The 19,173-nt window shown below is 42.1% G+C and overlaps 1 protein-coding gene across 5 annotated transcripts in view; it reads left to right on the forward strand.

The window, feature by feature from the left end:
* Positions 1 to 19,173, forward strand: part of LOC137321167 (transmembrane protease serine 11B-like protein) — a 119,443-nt gene that overhangs the window by 81,251 nt on the left and 19,019 nt on the right. For 3 of the 5 annotated variants that reach the window (XM_067983420.1, XM_067983421.1, XM_067983424.1), the window contains 2 exons: positions 2,147 to 2,230; positions 7,203 to 7,268. In XM_067983420.1, the coding sequence (XP_067839521.1) occupies positions 2,147 to 2,230; positions 7,203 to 7,268 (150 nt within the window). The remainder of the gene's footprint in view (positions 1 to 2,146; positions 2,231 to 7,202; positions 7,269 to 19,173) is intronic. The other 2 variants (XM_067983423.1, XM_067983425.1) reach the window with 1 other exon arrangement.

Genomic DNA, 19,173 nt, shown 5'->3' on the forward strand with positions numbered 1-19,173 from the left:
TTGTGTGTGTTGATTCACCAGGTGACAACCCAACTACCTCTCTAATAGGACCCACCGAGGTGTGAGTATCTGCACTGGTGCATGGCTCACTAAGATGTGACGGTGCGCCCTCAGAGGCAGGGAGCTCCTCTGACGAATCGCCCTTGTTCATATCTTGACTCCTTGACGGTCCTGGAAGAGAACATACAGCAATATTAAGATTCATTGCAGAAGTAATGTTGCGATGAGCATACTGAGGTGTGCAACAGGTCAATCATTGATAACATCAATTCATGTGTGTAGGGGATGTTAAAGTTCTGTTACCAGACGTTTGCGGGGTGCCAGTCTCAGCATCCCCGACGGCCAGGAACTCCACCGTTCGGTTAATTTCCAAGGCCTCCTCCCCCGCCTCTATAAGGGCCACGATTTGTGGAGGCCCCCCTCCAGTCCCACTCCTCTCCAGTGCATTTTGTGCTCTCTTCTCCTATAAGTGGAGAAAGTACAGATGTGTGAGTGAGTGAGGGTGACGAGGTCACCCAATAGATGCATTGCTTTGGGTCAAGCTGACAATGAATGAGATGCCTCAGAAGATGACTATCAGACAGATTGATCACATTGCATCAGGATTGGGGTGAGTGGGAGAGGTGGGTGCACAAATTGGGGGATGGAGAAGTGCACAGAAAGTGAAGGTAACTTGACATTGAGCCTTAAGTGGGTGTGAGGAATGATGTCATGGAGTAGGCTTCGCAGGGCTGTGTGAGGGTGGCTAATGTTGATCACAGAATTCAGGTGAATCAGTAACTGTACTCACTTTTCCTGACCTGGTTTAATTCATCAAATCGCTTCCCGCACTGCAGCCACGACTGGGGCACCGTGCTCCTGCTGCTTACCTGTTTTGCCACCTTCAGCCACGCCTTCTTGGTGGTAGAACCAGGTTTCTTCCTCCTGCCAGATGGGTATAACACCTCCCTCCTGCTTCTCACAGCAGCCAGAAGTATCGCCAGGGTGGCATCCGAGAACCTGGGTGCTGCGATTCCTTCATGACGTTCCATTCTGCTTCTTACTCCTTTCTTCTTCAAAATGCATTGTTGCAAAGGTCCTTTAAATAATGGGCTTTAAATCGCGTCACGTGGGTGTGCAGTCCGCCCACTGCACAGCTTGTGGACGCAAAACCCAGAAGTTGAATTAAGTGGCTTCAATTGAGTTGTGATCGCTCAGGAACACGCACAAAATTTTTTCCAGGTTTCCTACCCGTTTATTGACCCCTCCCCCACCGCTGAGATCCCGCTTCATTGTTAAAATTTAGGCCATAGTCACTGATGAAATTTAGGCCATAGTCACTGTTATGTAGGAAAATCAGCAGCCAATTTGAGCACAGCCAGTTCCCACAAACAGGAATGGTTTAAATGATCAGATAATTTGTTTTAGTGCTGTCGGTTGAGGGATAAATATTGGCCAGGAAACCCTTGATCTTCTTCGAAATAGTGCCGTGGGATCTTTTATGTCCACTTGAGAGGGCAGACGGTTTAACCTCTCAACCAAAAGACACTGCAGCGCTCCCTCAGTTCTGCACTAAAGTGTCAGCATAGATTTTGCACTCAAGTCTCTCAATTGGGACTTGAACCCAGAACCTTCTGTCTCAGAGGCGAGAGTGCTACCAACTAAGCCAAAGCTACCATACATTATTCCTGATTTTCCATTCATTAAAATGAATAGTTGGAAAAATCAGCAATTTTGCACAAATGAAGTCCTAACATACACTCCAGTTGGATAAGACTTCGTGCTGCAAAAGTGGAAAATTGGTCCTTTTTTGAACCACGTCATGGAAGTCAAATAAAATATTTGCAATGTTCTACACGACCGTTACGAAATGATGTGTGAGCATTCAGGCTTTTACAGCCTTTTCCGTTCTGAGGGTGACCTGTATATTTAAAAAGGACCCTGTGAGCTTCGGGCGAATGTACTCACCGATAGCAATTTAAAATTTATCCGCAAAATTCTAAGACCTGCATTAAATATTATGGACAAGAATTTGGTAGAAGCATGTTGACCACATGTTCCAAAACAGTGTCAATAGGAAAATATACCATATTACCTTACATGGTGTCTACTGTCTTCTTAACATATTTCTGTAGTTATTTCATTTTTTGTCACCTCTTCTGGCTAGTTTCAGTTTCTACACTGTCAAACCTAAGTGCCACAACTGCCAGTACTATTCCTGATGTGCACACCTTGACTGTGAACTCTTCAGGTAAGGGAGGACTTCCTGAATATGTACGTTTTTAGTAGTTTTTATGCAGTATTGTCAAGGGACTGAGCTATCCCAAATTTGACTAATTTAGCCAGCTTTGGTCACATAAGTGTGAACTTTTAAAGGGGAAACATTACCCTTTTGAAAATGTGAAGCACCTGTGGCTTGTGTCATATTTGATGTGAGGAAGAGGTGCCTGTGCTAGCTCTTTGCAAGAGTTAGCCAATTAGTCCCATTCCCCTGCTCTTTCCCCCATAGCCCTGTAAATGTTTTCCCTTCAAATATTTATCCAATTCCCTTTTGAAAGTTACTGTTGAATCTTTTTCCACCACCCTTTCAGACAGTGCATTCCAGCTGTGGTCTAACCAGTGATTTATTGGATTTCCAAAGAATCCACATATTCATGATGTTTCCAACATCTCACAACAAACATGTTCAAGTTTTGCTTCGTAACCTTTTGAGATCAGGGAGCATTTATACAGTACTTTCAGCAGATTGAATGTGTGCTGTACAGGCAACCATAGAGTGGATTGCACATTATCCATGAAAGGTGTGGACTTGATTGGCCAGTCGTCCTTATTTCCCTGCTTTTAACAGTTTTCAGCTGAATTTTATACTTGGTGACAAGAACCTTTTGTAAAATTCTACACATAGTAATGAAAATAAATAATACATTCTGAAATATTGACAAGGAAAGTCAGCACAGAGTTGACCTGAGCTGAGCAACTACCCATGTACTCCTATAAATTTACATGTAGCATTGGAAAAGAACGTGATGATAGTAACACCAAACACAAACTTTTGTTCGACATACCTCACAGTCCAGCTGTGAGGTCAATCTTCCTATTTTCTCACAGGTAGTCTAATTTCCGGTTTTGTGCAAAATTTGCCAAATTCAGTGCAACTTCCTCTGTGAACACAAAACAGTTCTACTTGCTGGAGATTTTAGGCTTGTGTGATTGTTGCTGGTCATCATTTGGGTTCGATTTGGCCTTAAATCTCCAGAGGCGAACATCAGTAAATGGGTCCACCAACATCTGCACTGATGTCATCCAATTAGCCTTTCCTACTCAGCGGCTGGCCCATAGTGGGAAAACCTACACCGTTTGGTCCTTTACCAAAACCTTCCCATGTAGATTAAGGGTGCAATTAATCTGCAACTGTAGAGTCGGTTTTGAACTGGTGTAAATGCAGCCTGATTCCAGAGTCAGGGCCCAACCTGGAGACTCACTGGAGGAGGTAGTCTCACTCTACATCTCTTCAGAGTCAGTTTGGGCCTTAGCACCTGATTTACAAAAGCAAGCTTTAGCATCGGTGCAAAGTCAGAAATCACTTCCCACCAATGCTAAACTTGTAGTGTGAATGCACTCTTATAATTCTACTTGTGTGATTTTCCTGTGTACTGTCAGAAATTAAAAGGTACGCAGTAATATTTTGATGGTTGTCACTCATTGTTCGTTTATTTATATAGGGATAAACAAACACCATGTGCAGCCTATTGCTATTGTTGGAATGATCACATTCACTGAGATAGACCTGACCTTACCCAGCATGGTTCCGAGGAGGTTGGGAGAAAGGGTGCAGCAGAGAGCAAATTTTTAAGTGGAGCTCTTCAGTGCGCACAGGAATCCCTGAGATGTGTGTGCCGTTCTTGTTATGGTAAAACCCTGACTCACTCTCTACTAAAACTTATGCAGACCGTGGGGAGGGGGCAAATGTGGGTCAGGGCGGGACATCCGCTCCGTCATTTTGGCCTCCCCATGACCCCTTCCCAAATCCCAAGGACTTCGGGGGAGACAGGGGCACAGCAGAGGACCGTGCCCCACTTTGTTGCTGGCAACCTGGAGATGATAAGGTAAATCGGCTCCTCTGGCATCAGTTACCTTTCAGGACCTCACTATTGAGTCTTTCAGGAGACTCACAATGGAAGTCACCCTGCACTCAGCAGACATGGGATCTGCTGGATCTATCAGAGGTGAGCTGGGTGGAACTTCTGGGGCAGCCTGGGAGCGACCCCAAAGCTCCGTCAGGAGCACAATTTAAAGAGGATTGCCCATCTCATCAGAATTGCCCCACAGTTTCACACAACCACCCCTCCCCACTGCAACTGCATTACCTGGTGATGCCTAAGATATGGGGGAGGGGGGGGAGATGCAGGGGAGGGGAAAGGTTCCTTCTGTGTGCTATTTGTAGCAAAATGGTACGTGTGTTTATAAAGAACATGGACACTAAATTGGGCCTTCCAGCACCCATTGTTTCGGCGCTACGCGGCCTCCCGAACATCCAAGATGGTGTCTAGGATGCACACGCACGCTTCTAGCGTGACGTGCACCGGATGTCATCTTGGTAAAGGGTTTAGCACATACACAAATAATGAATGCCAGCAGTATGTAAAGTAAGGAGAAAATGGGTACAATCAGTGTGCAACACTGATTAAAAGTGATAGACACCATTTTGGGTCTTAACACTCCACTCAATGCACAGTCCTAACCGTGACCATCTGAACGTGTCTTCGAGTGCCTGGAGGACCCCCCACCAGCACTATTTAAAGGGACCATGCAAGATTTACAGGTTAGTGGCTGGATTATTGCTTTTGGCTGCCGATACATTTGTACCTGTTTTTGGAGGTCTCCTATACTTGAATACCAGGACTAAGGGACATAGTCTAACATTTAGATCCAGGACGTGTAGGAGTGAAGTTAGGAAACGCTTCTACAGCAAAGAGTGGGAGAAGTTTGGAACGCTCTTCTGCAAACGGCAGTTGATGCTAGCTCACTTGTGAATGTTAAATCTGAGATTGATAGATTTCTGTGAACCAAGGGTATATGGAGTTAGGTCACAGGTCCACCATGATCTCATTGAATGGCGGAACAGGCTCAAGGGGCTAAATGCCACTGCCACTTGCTGCCTCCTGTTATGTGCCACCCTCTCCTGCAAGAAAGCAGGTGTCTGGGTGATGTGCCTGTCGTGGTTGAATAGCTGCCAGTGTGTGTGGCCTGTGAGTTGTGGGTGGGTGGCTTGCAACAGTGGTAATGTGTAATGGTGAGAGGAGGCATCTGATTGACAGAGTTGAGTACTGATGGTAAGAGCCTGTTGGAATGTGGGTGATGGGGGGTGTAGTGTGTGGAGCAGTGGATGCAACTAGTGGTGTAGTTGGTAGGTGGTGCCACTTGATGGTTGGCCTCACTCACCTTGACCACTTGTGTCAAGGCATTGAACCTCTTCCTGCACTGCATCCAGGTTTGTGGTGCTGTGCGCCTGGCATTGACTGCGTCCCCTGCTGCCTCCCACTGCCTTTTGGGCATATGTCTGGAGGGCCTCTTGCCCCCCTCCCCCCCCACACCTCCTGGATATAGGATGACCCTCCTTCTGTCCACCTCTTGCACCAAGGCCTCTACTGCATCAGCAGAGAACCTTGGTGCATGCACTCTCGCAGGCCTGGTACAAAGTCAGATCAGCAGATTGGTGAGGTCTGGCGTGCAGATTGGAGGATGTGGGATTTTATTCAATGTTTTAATATAACTCATCAATGTGTAAACATAGGGATGGGACCTGCATCTGTGTCTTACATGTGCACTGTCTGATCTCCATTCAGACAGCAGACTGTTATTTTTAGCAAATAACAGGTACCGGCTACCTTTAAGAGAGTTTGGCAGGCTATCAGAGAGACAGCCTGCCTTTAAGAGATTGGGGCTCCCCTTGTTGGTGAAAAGTGTGAATGTCATTCAATCCTTGTGGCAACGCTGCTTTCAGGTGAGTGCTAAGGCTGGACTCGGGTTAATTGTGGATCATGATACCGACGCCCGGTTTCAGGCCCTATCCAATTTAACCCCCAGAATTTACAACTTCATATTCTTATGCTTAGAGTTTCATCAAAGGTGTCAAGTCATTGTTCCAATTTTAGCTTGATTTAAAATGGGTATAAACATGATACAAGCCAACAATACAGTCATTTAAATATATCAAATTTGAATATTTATTGACTATGAATAAATCAATATAAATCTTCTTATTATAGCTGCTGAAGGTTTCAGATGACATAGATTGCTACAGCTGTTTCTATCACCTGAACCCTAATTTCAGATTAATGCCTTAAAGTCATTCCTATGGGTTTTATTACATGTTGTGGTTTGTAGTGTGAAGTTCATGGGGTGGTTTAATTGTGTTTTAGTTTGCTTTTTGGATGGATCAATGACAAGTGTAATCTGTCCCAATGATTACAACCGCATTGAATGATTAAGTATGCGTTACAATCCTTGCAAGTTTATTAAGAAATAATTAACTGCTGATTACTGGGAAATAAGATGGGCAGCATCTACTAGATGTAATGGATATCCAATGATCTGGAATGTACTGCCTGAAAGAGTGGTGGATGCAGATTCAATAGTAACTTTCAAAATGGAATTAGATATATACTTGGAAAGGAAAAATTTGAAGGGCCATGGGTAAAGAGCAGGAGAATGGGACTAATTGGATAGTTCTTTCAAAGAGCCAGCAAAGGCATGATGGGCCGAATGGCCTCCTTCTGTGCTATAAGGTTCTATGATTCTTTGTGAGTTAAGTTGTTTTCCCTCTTTGTACTTGCATCCTTCCAAGTACAAAGCTTAAATTTTGCTTGCAAACAAAATGCTCCCTCAGATGGTTCATAATTCACCTTTAACATAGCCAGTATTTATGTTACATATGAATAGAAAGTTTTGATATTAAGCATACCTGAATCATGTTGATATTTGTCCAACGTTTGAAACAGAATTGCGCTAAGAACATCATCCGTACAGAATGATGTAATATCAGACCAGCGCATAATGTTCAAGAGGTTGTTTTAAGATGATTGGGCTTCAAAATTTCAGTTATAATTGACAAATGAAAATGAAATGGTATGAATGGACCTTCTTTTCTTGTGTTGTTTGTGCACTGTGTGTTTTCGGTGCAACTTTAAAAACATTTTCTAAAGTATATCTCCTTCTCCTAGATGCTGCTGCTGCACCCACTACTGTGATCGCAACTCTTACAACCAGAAATACCGTCTCAAAACCAAGTAACTTAATATTTACTGAGTTTTCACTTTCATTGACAATTTTGAGCTGCTTACATAGATATTACACAGAATGAATTTTGTTAATGTGATGGGTGAAGAAAACAAGAAAACTCTTGCAAGAGTTAAACTCAAGCTTTGTTAGCACTCTCGTCTATGTCCCATCCCAAATGTGGCCTTAGAAATCATAGAAATTTATGGCACAGAAGGAGGCCATTCGGCCTATCGTGTCTGTGCTGGCCAAAAAAGAGCCATCCAGTCTAATCCCACTTTCCAGCTCTTGGTCTGTAGCCTTGTAGGTTATGGCACTTCAAGCACCTTTTAAATGCAATGAAGGTTTCTGCCTCTACCACCCTTCCAGACAGTGAGTTCCAAACCCCCACCACCCTCTGGGTGAAAACATTTTTCCTCAGCTCCCCTCTAATCCTTCTACCAATTACTTTAAATCTATGCCTCTCTGGTTATTGACCCCTCTGCTAGGGGAAATAGGTCCTTCCTATCCACTCGATCTAGGCCCCTCATAATTTTATACACCTCAATTAAATCTCCCCTCGGCCTCCTCTGTTCCAAAGAGAACAACCCAGCCTATCCAATCTTTCCACATAGCTAAAATTCTCCAGTCCTGGCAACATCCTCGTAAATCTCCTCTGTACCCTCTCTAGTGCAATCACATCTTTCCCGTAATGTCACCAGAACTGTACGCAGTACTCAAGTTGTGGCCTAACGAGAGTTTTATACAGTTCTAGCATAACCTCCCTGCTCTTATATTCTATGCCTCGGTTAATACAGGAAAGTATCCCTTTAATCATCTTATCTACCTGTCCTGCTACCTTCAGGGATCTGTGGACATGCACTCCAAGGTCCCTCCGTTCCTCTACACCTGTCAATATCCTTCCATTTATTGTGTACTCCCTTGCCTTGTTTGCCCTCCCCAAATGCATTATCTCACACTTCTCCAGATTGAATTGCATTTGCCTCTTTTCTGCTCACCTGACCACCTGGTCTTGTGCACTGTGGCCCACGTTAGCCCATCAAGTGCGACTTGTCTTCTTTTTAAAATGATAATGTGTGAAGCCCCCCCAAAAAATGACAGAACACAATCTTATTTTATTGATGGCTCCTCCATAAGAGATTTTCTCAATTCATTTGTTGACCAGCCCAGTTCCTTGTTCATGTAATTTGAACCTTCCTGATGTTTCTAGGCCTAAACATGGATCCATATCAGTTAGCTTTATACTAATTGTATCCAAAAGGCAATTTTTTTTGTTTCCTCCTGTGTTTAATAAGTAAAAAGAAGAATTTTCTGCCAGCATCTCAGCAAACAGCACACAATCCTTTTTCTCTATGGTGGGTTATTTAATGGATTCTTTGTTGCTGAGCATTACACATGGGGTTAAAATTAGGTACTGTTAGCTGTTTTCTCATACTGAAGAGAATGCACACCATGGTCCAGTAGACCATAGGACATTACCTAGGTAGAGTTATGCATCTGTAGGTTGTTCTTATGGAACAAACAGAGTTAATATGATAATATCCTATAAGTGCAGAGTTCTAGCAATTATTTTGTCCAGAGCAGTGTCCTTGATAGATGTCTGGATACCTGTAAATTTCCAGGAATCATATAGCATTCAAAGTAGTTAAAACAAGAGTCAAGGCATTCAATTCAAATACAAACATCCAATATAATTGACATCCTTTAATTAATAGGGTTGACTGATAGCTGTGTCTAAGTTGGATAATACTTATTTTTAATTTTCTTTGTTCTGTGCTATCTTTAAAGAAATATGGAGTTATATCTTGGCCTCTCCATCTCTCTCTACACCTTTCCCCCACTTACCGGTTTCTCCTAAGCTGCAAACATACCTTCCCACATCATCTGGTGCTCCATACATCCTCATTGCATTGAAATCAGGACTCACTGTACAGTCTCCTACTATAACCCATCCTTCCCTAAGATCTCAAAACTCCTTGCATCCCTCAGTGGTAAACTTGGCATCCCTAATTGCAACTTACTGATTTACTTTGTTTTTCTCATTCTTTTAATCTTGATCGCATCCTTCACTATCTGCCTTGGCCCTTCACTTGGTTTCTCAATAAAAAGAAATACGCCACAGTAAACCTATAAAGCAAAATGATGTATCAAAAAGAATACTACAGGATCAAAAGGGACAGTCTATCTTCCAAGAGAAATAGGCATGATTGTCTTATTAAATTGAGGAATAGAAAAGGATACAGACTTAGGTCAGAGTTGTTTATAGACCTCCAGATAGCAGTGATAAAGTAGTAGGACACATAAACGTGGAGATCAGAGAAGCTTGTTGCAAAAACAGGGTAGTTATAATGGGAGACTTTCATTTTCACATAGACTGGGGGAAGCAAAACACCTCGAATCCCAAAGGCAGCAAATTTCTTGAGTGTAGTCGAGACAGTCTTCTGGAACAATATGTTCTTGAACCAAGAGAACAAGCCATCTTCAATTTAGTAATGAGTAATAAGCCTGAATTAGTCAATTATCTAATAGTAAGGGAACACCCAGCTAACAGTGACCATAAAATGATAGAATTCAATATTAGGTTTGACACTGTAGTTATTTTCTAACCTTAAAGAATTTAATTTGACATACAATGAGACAGTTTATACCAGAAAGAAAGTAGTTTTTGAAAGAAAGAGAAACTCCTTGAATTCAGTCAGTCTGATAGCTGTGTTCTTTACCAAGAAAGCAAGGGTTTCATTCTAAGTCCATTGTTTTCAGAAGATCTGTTGACAACACTGTGTCAGCCAATGAGTTGGAGGTGGGGCGGGACTTACGGCAAGACTTACAGCAAACAGTATATTTTACAGCAAATAAAGTCTATTTACTCAGCAAAACCGCAAAGCAAACAAAGTTTATTTACAGAGTCTATTTAAATGAATTACAGCAAACTGAACTCATGACCGAAACTGTAGCAACTTCTCCCATGAAAAGCATGGTGATTTCTCCAACAAAATGCAGTCAGTGGAGGATAGTTACATAATACAAATTATGTATGTAAAATCAATCCCAATCACTTACAACAGTGCGGTCTCCAGCCGTGATTGACAGGGGAATTGCCCAATCATCTCCATTCTGGCTGGGTATAGTGGTGTCACAATATGCAGCCCGTTATTTTAGTCTTCTTTAAAACAATTTAGGTAATGCTGACTTTGGGGGGGATGAGGCAGGAATTGACCACAATAGATTGGGCAGAACTATTAATGAATATAACTACGGAGGAACAGTGAGAGGTGTTGAAAAAAATATTTGGTAGAATACTAGACCTGTACATATCCCTAAAGGGCAAGAGCTCTAAGTGTGCAATTAAACAACCTTGGTCAACAAGGAAAGTGAGAGATAGTATAAAACTAAAAGAAAGGACTTATACGAAGGTAAAGAACAATAGAGATCCCACGGATTGGGAGAGATATAAAGAACAGCAATGGGATACAAAAAAATGGTAAGAGCAACAAAAAGGGAATAAGAGAAAAAGCTTGCGAGGGATATCAAAAACAAGACTAAAGGTTTTTACAAATATATTAAGAGAATGAGGGTGGCTAAGAGTAATGTGGGCTCTTTGATGACAGACACGGGTGATATTATAATTGGAAATCAGGAAACGACAGACTTACTAAATAGCTACATTGTATCGGTCTTCACAGCAGAGGATGAGGATAAAGTACCAGAGATACAAGAAAAAATAAAAATAAATCAAGGGGAGGAACTAACTAGAATCAATATACGTAAAAAAATGCTGATGGAGAAACTAATGAGATTAAAGATAGACAAATCTCCGGGACCCGATCATTTCCACCCCAGGGAATTATAAGAAGTAGGTGAGGAAATTGTTGATGCGTTAGTCATGATCTTCCAAAACTCTCTCGATTCAGGAATTGTCCCCTTGGATTCGAAAACTGCGAATGTCACTCCACTATTTAAGAAGGGTAGGAAGGATAAACTTGGAAATTATAGGCCTACGAGTCTAACACCAGTTGTGGGGAAGTTGTTAAAATCTGTTATTAGTGGCATTTGGTCAAATATGAGCTGATCAGAGAGAGCCAGCATGGGTTTGTAAAGGGTAAGTCAAGTCTAAAGAACCTCGTTGAATTTTTTGAGGTGGCAACTAATGTAGTAGATAAGGGAGTGTCTATGGATGTTATTTATATGGACTTCCAGAAGGCAATTGATAAGGTTTCACATAAGAGACTGTTAACAAAGATGAGAGCACATGGAACTGGAGGCAAACTATTGGCTTGGATAGGGAATGGGTTAGAAGGTAGGAGACAAAGAGTAGGGACAATGGGTATGTACTCAAATTGGCAGGATGTGACTAGTTGTGTCCGCCAAGGATCTGTACTGGGGCCTCAGCTTTTCATTATATTTGTAAATGACTTAGTTGAAGGAATAGAGAGGCACATATATATAAGTTTGCTGATGACACTAAGTTAGTTGGCAGGGTAAATAGTGTAGATGGGAGCAAAAAGTTGCAAAAGGATATTGATAGATTAAATGAGTGTGCAAAACTGTGGCAGATGGAGTTCAATATGGGAAAGTGTGTAGTCATCCACTTTAGACCTAAAAATAAATCGGAGTATTTTCTAAAGGGTGAGAAGCTAGGAACTGTGGATGAGGAGAGAGATTTAGGGGTCCAAGTACAGAAATCATTAAAAGCTAGTGGACAGGTACAAAAAATAGTTAAATAGGCTATTGGAATGTTGACCTTTATCTCAGGGGGGCTGGAATACAAAGGGGTGGAAGTTAAGTTACAGCTGTACGGAGCTCTGGTTAGACCCCATCTGGAGTTCTGCATTCAGTTCTGGGCACCGCATCCCAGGAAGGATATGTTGGCCTTGGAGGGAGTGCAGCGCAGATTCACCAGAATGACACTGGGGCTAGAAGGGTAAAATTATGAGGACAGGTTGCATGGATTAGGCTTGTATTGCCATGAATATAGGAGATTAAGGAATGATCTAATTGACCTTTTAAGATGATTAAAGGACTTGATAGGGTAGACAGAGAGAAACTCTTTACACTGGTGGGGGAGTTCAGAACAAGGGGACAAGACCTTAAAATTAGAGCTAGGCTGTTCAAGGGTGATGTCAGAAAACATTTCTTCACGCAATCTGAACTCTCTCCCCCAAAAAGCTGTTGATGCTGGGTCAATTGAAAATTTCAAAACTAAGATTGAAAGATTTTTGTTAAAACGTAAGAACATAAGAAATAGGAGCAGAATTAGGCCATACATCACCTCGAGCCTGGTCCGCCATTCAATGAGATCATGGCTGATCTTCGACCTCAATGCCACTTTCCTGCCCGATCCTCATATCCCTTCATTCTCCTCGAGTCCAAAAATCCTAGCCTTGAATATACTCAGCGACTGAACATCCACAGCCCTCTGGGGTAGAGAATTCCAAAGATTCACAAACCTCTGAGTGAAGAAATTTCTCCTCATCTCAATGTTAAATGGCCGAACCCTTATCTGAGACTATGACCCCTAGTTCTAGACTCTCCAGCCAGGGGAAACAGCCTCTCAGCATCTACCCTGGCAAGTCCCCTCAATATCTTATGTGTTTCAATGAGATCACCTCTCATTCTTCTAAACTCCAGATAGAATAGGCCAATTGATTGAGTAGAATAGGCCAATTCTACTCAATCTCTCCTCGTAGGACAACACTCTCATCCCAGGAATTAATCTAGTGAACCTTCGTCATAATCGCCTCTAAGGCAAGTATATCCTTCCTTGGATAAGGAGACCAAAACTGTACACTCTATTCCAGGTGAGGTCTCACCAAAGCCCTGTACAATTGTAGTAAGACTTCCTTACTCTTGCACTCCAATCCCCTTGCAATAAAGGCCAACATGCCATCTGCCTTCCTAATTGCCTGCTGTACCTGCATGCGAACTTTTTGTGTTTCTTGTACCAGGACACCCAAGTCTCTCTGAACACCAACCTTTAATAGTTTCTCATCATTTAAAAAATGCTGTTTTTCTATTCTTCCTACCAAAGTGAATAACCTCTCATTTCCCCACATTATACTCCATCTGCCACCTTCTTGCCCACTCACTTAACTTGTCTATATCCCTTTACAGACACTTTGCATCCTCCTCACAGTTTACTTTCCACCTAGCTTTATATCATCAGCAAACTTGGATACATTACACTCGGTCTCTTCATTTAAGTCATTAATATAGATTGTAAATAGCTAAGGCCCAAGCACCGATCCTTGTGGCACCCGACTAGTTACAGCCTGCCAACCTGAAAATGACCCGTTTATCCCTACTCTCTGTTTTCTGTCTGTTAACCCAGCCTCTATCCATGCTAATATATTACCCCCAACCCCATGAGCCCTTATCTTGTGTAACAACCTCTCGTGTGGCACCTTATCAAATGCCTTTTGAAAATCCAAATTTACTACATCCATTAATTAGTTCCCCTTTATCTACCCTGAGTTACATCCTCAAAAAATTCTAATAAATTTGTCAAACACGATTTCCCTTTCATAAAACCATGTTGACTCTGCCTAATCATATTATCATTTTCAGAAGTGCCCTGTTACCACTTCCTTAATAATGGATTCCAGCATTTTTCTGACGACTGATGTCAGGCTAACTGGCCTGTAGTTCCCTGCTTTCTCTCTCCCTCCTTTCTTGCATAGGGGTTTCATTTGCTACCTTCCAATCCGCTGGGATCATTCCAGAATCTAGAGAATTCTGAAAGATCATAACCAATACATCCACTATCTCGACAGCCACCTCTTTTAAAACCCTAGGATGTAGGTCATAAGGTCCAGGGGATTTGCCGGCATTTAGTCCCATTAGTTTGTACAGTACTTTTTCTCTACTGTTATTATTGTTTTAAGTTTCTCACTCTCATTTACCCCTTGGTTCCCTACTATTTTTGGTATGCTTTTTGTGTCTTCTACTGTGAAGACAGATACAAAATATTTGTTTAAGGCATTTGCCATTTCCTGATTCCCCATTATAATTTCTCCTGTCTCAGCCTCTAAGGGACCAACATTTACTTTTGCTACTCTCTTCCTTTTTACTTGTAGAAGCTCTTACAATCTGTTTTTATATTACTCGCTAGTTTACTTTCATATTCTACTTTCGCCCTTTTGTTTCAATTTTTTGGACATCCTTTGCTGGATTCTAAAACTCTCCCAATCCTCAGGCTTACTATTCTTCTTTGCAACATTATATGCCTCTTCCTTTAATCTAATACTATCCTTAACTTTTTTAGTTAGCCATGGGTGGATCACTTTGCCCTTGGAGTTTTTATTTCTCAATGGAATGTATATTCTTTGAGAATATTGAAATATTTCTTCAAATGCTTGTCATTGCTTATTTACCATCATACCTTTTAATTTAATTTCCCAATCTACCTTAGCCAACTCACCCCTCATACCTATGTAATTGGCTTTATTTATGTTTAAGACTCTGATTTCGCACTTAGGTATGTCGCTCTCAAACTCAGTGTGAAATTTTATCATATTATGATCACTCTTCCCCAGAGGATCCTTTACTGTGAGATTACTAATTAACCCTGTCTCATTACATAATACAAGATCTAAAATATCCTGTTCCCTGATTGCTTCCACGATGTATTGTTGTAGGAAACTGTCTGAAATGCATTCCATGAACTCGTCCTCCAGACTGCCTTTGCCAATTTGATTTGTCCAGTCTATATGAAGATTAAAGTCTCCCACGATTATTGCATTACCTTTGTTACAAGCTCCTCTTATTTCTTGATTAATACTCTGTCCAACTGTTTAGCTACTGTTGGGGGGCCTATAAACTACTCCCATCAGTGTTTTCTGCCCCTTGTTATTTCTTATTTCCACCCATACTGATTCTAATTCCTGATCCTCTGAGCCAAGATCCTTTCTCACCACTTTCCTTACATCATCCTTTATTATTAAGGCTACCCCCTCTCCTTTTCCATTCTGCCTGTCTTTTCGAAACGTCAAGTACCCTGGAATATTTAGTTCCCAACCTTGGTCACCTTACAACTATATCTCAGTAATGGCTATTAGATCAAACCCAATTATCTCTATTTGTGCCACTAATTCATCTATCTTGTTATGAATGCTTTGTGCATTCAGATAAAGAGTTAGGCAAGGGTTTTAAGGGTTACAGAACCAAGGCGGGTAGATGGAGTTAAGATACAGATCAGCCATGATCTAATTGAATGGCGGAACAGGCTCAAGGAGCTGAATGACCTACTCCTGTTCCTATGTTCCTAGTCATGAAAAACAGGAAATATAGAATAGGAGATACAACAAAAAAGGTTTCATTTCCCTCCTCTTGTAACCTGCTTCATCTAATTAAGATGATACCTTTGCTTTTCTTTTCTCGTGTCTCTTTCCTTTCTTCCTTCCATGTCAGTTTGTTTCTTTTCTGTAGTTTGTTTTTCTGTTACTTACACAATGGTAGCTGTGATCAAGGAGAACTGCAGCCCAAGGATCAAGTCAAACCATGCAAAGTGTATCTTGCCGACAGATACTCGTCTGGAATTTCAAATGGAGTTCTCCGCTCGGGACATCAGCGGAATCTTCCCAGAGAAATGGCACAAGTGGCCAAAAGCAGCTAAATACATTGTTTCTTCCGGGATTCCACCGATCTTCTGCCAAAGTTACGGTGGGAGATTTGGAGAACCCCACGGAAATTCTCCCCCACGGAAACTGGAGGCTGATCTCCAGCTCAAGCTTCACAACTGTAATGCACAGTCTATCTACGATCTCAGTTACGATCAATTGAGCTTTGAATTAAAAAAATAAGTGAAGCGTGGACAGCTAAATTCATGTTGTTGAACGTGGGCCATCAGTTAGATTGGAATCTTCACCCCTACCTATAATAAAGAAGGAAAGATTTGCATTCATATTTCACGACCTCAGGATGTCCCAAAGTGCTTTACAGACAATTAAGTACTTTTTGAAGTGTAGTCACTGTTGTAATGTAAGAAACATGGCAGCCAATGTGCACACAATTTTGGCAAAATGCCCTATATAGTCTCCTATGGGAATAAACTTGTTTCTGCCAACCTTCCTCCCCTCCCCAGTTCTTTTTTCTACCCTCTCCTGAAGGCCCTGATATAGAATCATAGAATCATAGCAGTTTACAACATGGAATCAGGCCCTTCGGCCCAACATGTCCATGTCACCCAGTTTATATCACTGAGCTAGTCCCAATTGCCTGCACTTGGCCCATACCCATCTTACCCATGTAACTGTCCAAATGCTTTTTAAAAGACAAAATTGTACCCGCCTCTACTACTACCTCTGGCAGCTCGTTCCAGACACTCACCACCCTTTGAGTGAAAAAATTGCCCCTCTGGACCCTTTTGTATCTCTCCCCTCTCACCTTAAATCTATGCCCCCTCGTTATAGACTCCCCTACCTTTGGGAAAAGATTTTGACTATCTACCTTATCTATGCCCCTCATTATTTTATAGACTTCTATAAGATCACCCCTAAACCTCATAATCTCCAGGGAAAAATTGTAAACAATTTTACAACACCAAGTTATAGTCCAGCAATTTTATTTTAAATTCACAAGCTTTCGGAGGCTACCTCCTTCCTCAGGTGAACGATGTGGAAATGAAATCCTCGAAATGAAGTCGCATTTATAATTCACAGAACAATGCTTGGTGAGTACAGACAGTTTTTTCAACTGCCCGTTGCCAAGGCAATCAGTGTGCAGACAGACAGGTGTTACCTGCCAGGTCTCACAGAATATACAAATCACCAAAAAAAACAACAAACAAAAAAAAAACACAGATAGAGAGGTAGAAACATAGAAAAGACAGCAACTGACCCGTTATATTAAAAACAGATAACATTTGTTCGCTGGTGGGGTAACGTGTAGCGTGACATGAACCCAAGATCCCGGTTGAGGCCGTCCTCATGGGTGCGGAACTTGGCAATCAAATTCTGCTCGACGATTTTGCGTTGTCGTGTGTCTCGAAGGCCGCCTTGGAGTATGCTTACCCGAAGGTCGGTGGCTGAATGTCCTTGACTGCTGAAGTGTTCCCCGACTGGGAGGGAACCCTCCTGTTTGGCGATTGTTGCGCCAACAGGGAAAAAAGTCTCAGTCTATCCAACCTCTCCCTATAAGTCAAACCATCAAGTCCCGGTAGCATCCTAGTAAACCTTTTCTGCACTCTTTATAGTTTAATAATATCCTTTCTATAATAGGGTGACCAGAACTGTACACAGTATTCCAAGTGTGGCCTTACTAATGTCTTGTACAAATTCAACAAGACATCCCAACTCCTGTATTCAATGTTCTGACCAATGAAACCAAGCATGCTGAATGCCTTCTTCACCACCCTATCCACCTGTGACTCCACTTTCAAGGAGCTATGAACTTGTACTCCTAGATCTCTTTGTTCTATAACTCTCCCCAACGCCCTACCATTAACGGAGTAGGTCCTGTCCCGATTCGATCTACCAAAATGCATCACCTCACATTTATCTAAATTAAACTCCATCTGCCATTCATCGGCCCACTGGCCCAATTTATCAAGATCCCGTTGCAATCCTAGATAACCTTCTTCACTGTCCACAATGCCACCAATCTTGGTGTCATCTGCAAACTTACTAACCATGCCTCCTAAATTCTCATCCAAATCATTAATATAAATAACAAATAACAGCGGACCCAGCACCGATCCCTGAGGCACACTGCTGGTCACAGGCCTCCAGTTTGAAAAACAACCCTCTACAACCACCCTCTGTCTTCTGTCGTCAATCCAATTTTGTATCCAATTGGCTACCTCACCTTGGATCCCGTGAGATTTAACCTTATGTAACAATCTACCATGCGGTACCTTGTCAAAGGCTTTGCTGAAATCCATGTAGACCACGTCTACTGCACAGCCCTCATCGATCTTCTTGGTTACCCCTTCAAAAAACTCAACCAAATTCGTGAGACATGATTTTCCACTCACAAAACCATGCTGACTGTTCCTAATTAGTCCCTGCCTCTCCAAATGCCTGTAGATCCTGTCCCTCAGCATACCCTCTAACAACTTACCCACTACAGATGTCAGGCTCACCGGTCTGTAGTTCCCAGGCTTTTCCCTGCCGCCCTTCTTAAACAAAGACACAACATTTGCTACCCTCCAATCTTCAGGCACCTCACCTGTAGCTGTCGATGATTCAAATATCTCTGCTAGGGGACCCGCAATTTCCTCCCTAACCTCCCATAACGTCCTGGGATACATTTCATCAGGTCCCGGAGATTTATCTACCTTGATGCGCGTTAAGACTTCCAGCACCTCCCTCTCTGTAATATGTAAACTCCTCAAGACATCACTATTTATTTCCCCAAGTTCCCTAACATCCATGCCTTTCTCAACCGTAAATACCGATGTGAAATATTCATTTAGGATCTCACCCATCTCTTGTGGTTCCGCACATAGATGACCTTGTTGATCCTTAAGAGGCCCTACTCTCTCCCTAGTTACTCTTTTGCCCTTTATATATTTGTAGAAGCTCTTTGGATTCTCCTTTGCCTTATCTGCCAAAGCAATCTCATGTCCCCTTTTTGCCCTCCTGATTTCTCTCTTAACTCTACTCCGGCAATCTCTATACTCTTCAAGGGATCCACTTGATCCCAGCTGCCTATGCATGTCATATGCCTCCTTCTTCTTTTTGACTAGGGCCTCAATCTCCCAAGTCATCCAAGGTTCCCTACTTCTACCAGACTTGCCCTTCACTTTATAAGGAATGTGCTTACCCTGAACCCTGGTTAACACACTTTTGAAAGCCTCCCACTTACCAGACGTCCCTTTGCCTGCCAACAGAAACTCCCAATCAACTTCTGAAAGTTCCTGTCTAGTACCATCAAAATTGGTCTTTCCCCAATTTAGAATTTTAACTTTTGGGCCAGACC

The sequence above is a fragment of the Heptranchias perlo genome, chromosome 4 (genome assembly GCF_035084215.1).
Source record: "Heptranchias perlo isolate sHepPer1 chromosome 4, sHepPer1.hap1, whole genome shotgun sequence".
Classification (NCBI taxonomy): domain Eukaryota; kingdom Metazoa; phylum Chordata; class Chondrichthyes; order Hexanchiformes; family Hexanchidae; genus Heptranchias; species Heptranchias perlo.